The sequence below is a fragment of the Dipodomys ordii genome, unplaced genomic scaffold (assembly GCF_000151885.1).
Source record: "Dipodomys ordii isolate 6190 unplaced genomic scaffold, Dord_2.0 Scaffold15, whole genome shotgun sequence".
NCBI classification, from domain to species: Eukaryota; Metazoa; Chordata; class Mammalia; order Rodentia; family Heteromyidae; genus Dipodomys; species Dipodomys ordii.
This window is the reverse complement of record NW_012267231.1, coordinates 10,239,510-10,244,137: the sequence shown is the minus strand read 5'-3', so window position 1 is coordinate 10,244,137 and position 4,628 is coordinate 10,239,510. Positions and strand designations below refer to the sequence as shown.

At 41.6% G+C, this 4,628-nt stretch overlaps 1 protein-coding gene across 1 annotated transcript in view; it reads left to right on the top strand.

Moving 5' to 3' along the window:
* Positions 1-4,501: 4,501 nt before the first annotated feature.
* LOC105982329 (nascent polypeptide-associated complex subunit alpha, muscle-specific form) overlaps positions 4,502-4,628 on the top strand; it is a 20,597-nt gene continuing 20,470 nt past the window's right edge. Inside the window, exon 1 of the mRNA XM_013011903.1 lies at positions 4,502-4,625. Within this exon, the coding sequence (XP_012867357.1) occupies positions 4,502-4,625 (124 nt within the window). The remainder of the gene's footprint in view (positions 4,626-4,628) is intronic.

The window sequence follows — 4,628 nt, the reverse complement described above, 5'->3', positions numbered from 1 at the left end:
ATAGTGCCGAGAATTTTCTTTTGTTAACTGGACTGTAAAATTGTACAATCCATATTTCATTTTCATTAGAATAACCAAATCAAAAACATAATAATATCACAACATTTTTTTTGCAAGGTTGTTGAGGGTGGGGAATTAATTCTCTTCTATTTTGATGAAGTATTTTTTTCATGGTGTTTGGAGATAGTCGCAGTTTCTTACAAACACCTTGAACCTTTCCCCTGGCCATTCAGTCCCTGTTGTTAGCCTAAGATAAATGAAAACATATGTTAACCAAGACTCGCAAAAGATTGTTCCAATCAATTGTTTTTTTCTTAAAAGAACCAAATTGAGAATATCTTAAATGTCAAAAGTGTTAAACACAATGTAGAATTTTAAATAAAATGGTATCATTTTCTGAATTAACACATTGCAAACTTCTAATACCTGTTGCAAGCTAACTTCTCAAAATATACATTGAACAAAGGATCCTAGACACACAGTGGGGAAAAAATAAAAACAAAATAAAACAGCATATACTACACTGGTTTTATTGTGTAAAAAAATGAGACCAGAAAAATAAAATTGATGGTGAGACAAATCTGATGATGTTGAATTGTCAATAATTTCAATATAATAAAGGCAAAGGAAAATGTTGGTAACAAAGATCTTATTTATCTTCTTTTTCATATTCGTGGCTAAATGGTAAAGTTTATTACACATGGCACTTTAAATTTGTACATTTTATTGCATGATAATGACATCTAATTTTTTTAAAAAAAGGTTTGGCAACCAAACAGATGGGGTTATAAATTGGGATTTTGCTATCTATTGCCAAATCTTAAGCAAGTTAATTAACCTTCTGAGTCTAAATTCTTGACATATGCAAAATGAGGCCAAATGCTTATGGATTTTTATAAAGAATGCATCAATACAGTGTATGAAGCTCTGGGGATGGTATTTTATCAAACAATAGTTATTCAATACATATACTTTCACCGTTTTAATGGCGTTCTTTCAAATACCTTTTTTAAAATATTATTTCTGATGTCTCCTGTGCCTGGTCTGTCTTCCTGTTCAGCCTGCCTGTTCAGGGAAAACTCAAGGGTCTTTCAGAGCTTTGGATTTTTTTTTTTCCTTTTCATTGCTGCAATCAGCATGACAGTCCCGTACCACTCATGTTCCAGGCAGAAGCGACCGCTCAGTTTTATGTGCATCAACGATGACCAATGTGGATTTTAAATAATGCAACCATAGCAACTTATTGCAGAAAAAAATGCCATATTAATATCTCTATGGGACAGACAATAAGATCTTGCCTCAGCTTGTTCTTTGAAGAAGGAAAATGGACATCGAGTGAAGGTTTTCTTTTTTTTAAAAAAAATAAAAGGCATTTCATCAATATGACTTGAGAATTTGTGAGTACCATAATTTCTTATCTTACGTGAACATCTATGCCAGGACTAACACCTGTGTACGAGTGAAAAAAAAATCCTGTGTTGATCATAAAGTTTCACTCAACAGCCTCTTACGGGCCCCTCAGTATGAACTAAGATGCAATCAGCTAACTGAGCCAATTCCCCAGACTGCATTCAAATCAACCATTTCCTTATTCCTATGATTTTTAAGACTTTGTTTTCCTCTGATTCTTTTTAGTTACCTTGCACACTAAAGTAAATTTACTGAAGTAGATGACTGAAAAGTCTTTTGTAAGGAGAGGACAGATTTGCCAATATTCTCTAAATGTTCTGTATTTGTTACATTTGTTTTTGTTTTGGGGGTTCCAACCTTGAATTTTCAAGCTCTCTCACAGAGGAGCAAAGGGAAGAAAATCTTGACAATATGTGCTCAGATCGATTGAACTGTAAAGCTATGTACATAGAAGAGTGATGGGGAATTAGAAAGTTCCACAAGAAAGGCAGTGGTTTGGGGAGACCTATTTAGGATTTGTGGTTCAAATTGTCCCTCTAATCTCAGGATGGACTGGATTTTGTTGTTTTTAAAGTTGGATTGTTTTTAACAGAGGGGGCTGTATATTTCTCAATTCCTGGTGTATGTGTGTGTGTGTGTGTGTGTGTGTGTGTGTATGTGAGTGAGATTTGGGGGGGGTAAACAAAATCATAGCTACATTGAACTCTCAAATTCCCTGTGACTGAGAGCATTAAAAGATATATATTTTCCAAAGAGGATAAATATGATGTGCATCCTTTTATTAATACCTCCACAAACACTAAATGCTTAATTCCTTTTTATTTCCTCCACACACTTCCTCTCCCCAGTTCGTTCAAGACTGTTCTCTAAAAGCCCACGTTGCTAATTATGAATTGTTTATCTTTCACTTGTAAATACGCCTGCATCTTTTTCTTTGTTTCCTCCAATAATTCCTAATCCTTTACTTATGGCTCGTGTGTTGCTGGATGGTATAAACGGAGCTCTTTTCGCAGAATGGATTTGCGGGGGAGAGCTATTCATTGAGCGCTATCAGTACCAAGTACCCGGGTCCTATTAGCAACAAATGATCATGTGGATGTCTCACAGCACGGTTCATTAAAAGTCAAATCTGTCACAATATGTGGGCCAACTTAATCACTGATGAGTTTATGCATTTGAGACAGAGTAGGAGAGAGAGAGAGAGAGAGGAAAAAAAGCATGCTTTAACTGCCATTGAAAACTAAACGAATTCTCCTCCAAACCATCCTCTGTTATAAATACCCATGTGGCAGCAATGATAAGATGGTAATGTAAGGTTATGTATTTAGAATTGATGTTCCCTAAGTTATCGCCTCTATGCAACAGTCAAGTTCTGTATGGATCTGACTACAAAAACAAAAACACTGCTTCAAGGAGTGAAACACAGTGGTACCAACTCTAGATGCTTTGGGGGTCCAGAGAGCCTTGTCTAGCTCTTCACAGAAATGACATATCATCAGGGGAGGGGGTGTGTGTGGGGGGAGCCACATAGTTTTAGAAAGAAGTTGCTAGAATGAAAACATCTCTTCGATGGCCAAGAAATCACTGAAATACTACCCTGGTCCCAAATTCTTCTCTCCTTGTCTACAGCCTAGTAACCTTGGGACCGTGTACTGTATCTTCTATTATTGATCCATTCATTCCCCCAATTTGAGCAATATTAAGGGTCAGTTAGAAGTGGGGTACAACCTTCCTCATTCTCTTCTGCCCCCTTGTGGCTTTATTTTTCTCACTCTGGACTCTTGCCCCAGGCCAATATTGATAGCCACTTTCCACAGGAAACATTCTCAATATTTATTACTTCCTATGTCCAAGAAAGCTCCCCCCAAAAACCTAAGCTAAACTGTGTCACTTCATTCTGGGCAGAAAGCAGTTCGCAGTTTCGCAATGGCTTAAATGGCTTCTGTTTTATCTGTTCATCTGTTCACCTCTCTGACTTAAAAACTGATTTTTTAGCCATCAAATAGATTTCTGTAGAATTTTGGTGGGTTTTTTTTTGGTCCCTCATCTACTGCTCCTCTCTATCTGTTTGGATCTGTTGGTTTCCTCCACTCATTTAATTCCCCCCCCCTTCTCTGTGCACTTCTTCGGTGTTCCTGTTGAAAACAACCTCTCTCCCTCATTCATCCCCTCCGCTCTCACATTCCACAGGCTGGTTGTCTGTCATTGATTTCTGACACATTAAAAAAAATAAAAATCCACCACTCCTTTCCTTCCCTATCCGCGCTAGGCTCTGCTCTCCCCCCCTCCCCCTCTGCCTGTCTCTGCTAATATTCTTCCACACACATGTCAAGGAGTTTTAGACTAAACATGCATCTCTTCTGCAGGGTCCTCATTTCATGCTCCCGGATCTGTGTTCCTGCAGAACAGCTAATTATGGGCAAGTGTGTGTGTGTGTGTGGAGGGGAGCAGGAGGAGGGGGGAAGAGGAACGCCATGGAAAGGGTGACATTATCCAAAAGGGGGAAAAAAAAAAACCATGCTCATGATCTGACTTGTGGAAAGGTAACCCCTGTGCACACACCTTAATAATCTAATTATACGTATTTATTTATGAAGTGCTCCACTGGATTCCTCCATCCCTGTGTGTGTGTGTGTGTGAACTGATTAGAGGAGGGCTCATGTCTGCAGCACAGCTGTGCCCGGCTGTCTCTGATCCCCTTCAAAGCTAGTTTATCTCCCCCTGGATGGCAGCGCGCGCCCGCGCGCGGGAGACAGGAAAAGGGGAGGGGAAAAAACCCAAACTTCTCACTTTATTCAAGACCAGAATCCTAAAGGCTCCCCCCCCCTCTTCCTTTCCCCTCTCCTACATTAAACCTCGGCGCGGCGGGGCGCGGCGCCCCCCTCCCCGGCCCCTCTTACGTCAATGCTCCTCATTTCTGAGCTCAAAGCGCACCTCGCTCCCCCTCCCTCGCTCCTCGCCCGCGTTTCTAGTGGTCTGCGCCTCCTCCGTCCTGCGACGCGGGGCCTCTTTTGGGTCCCCCCTCCCCTCTCCCCGCACAGCATAAAATCTGTGCCCGCCGCTCCACCGCGGGCAGAGCAGCGCTCCAGCCATGGAGCAGCAGCAGCACCAGCAGCAGCAGCTGACCGGTGCGCACTCGGGGAGCAGCGCCGGCGGCGGCACCGGCGACAGCGGCACCGGCAGCAGCGGCAGCAGCAGCAGCAGCAGCGGCGGCGGCA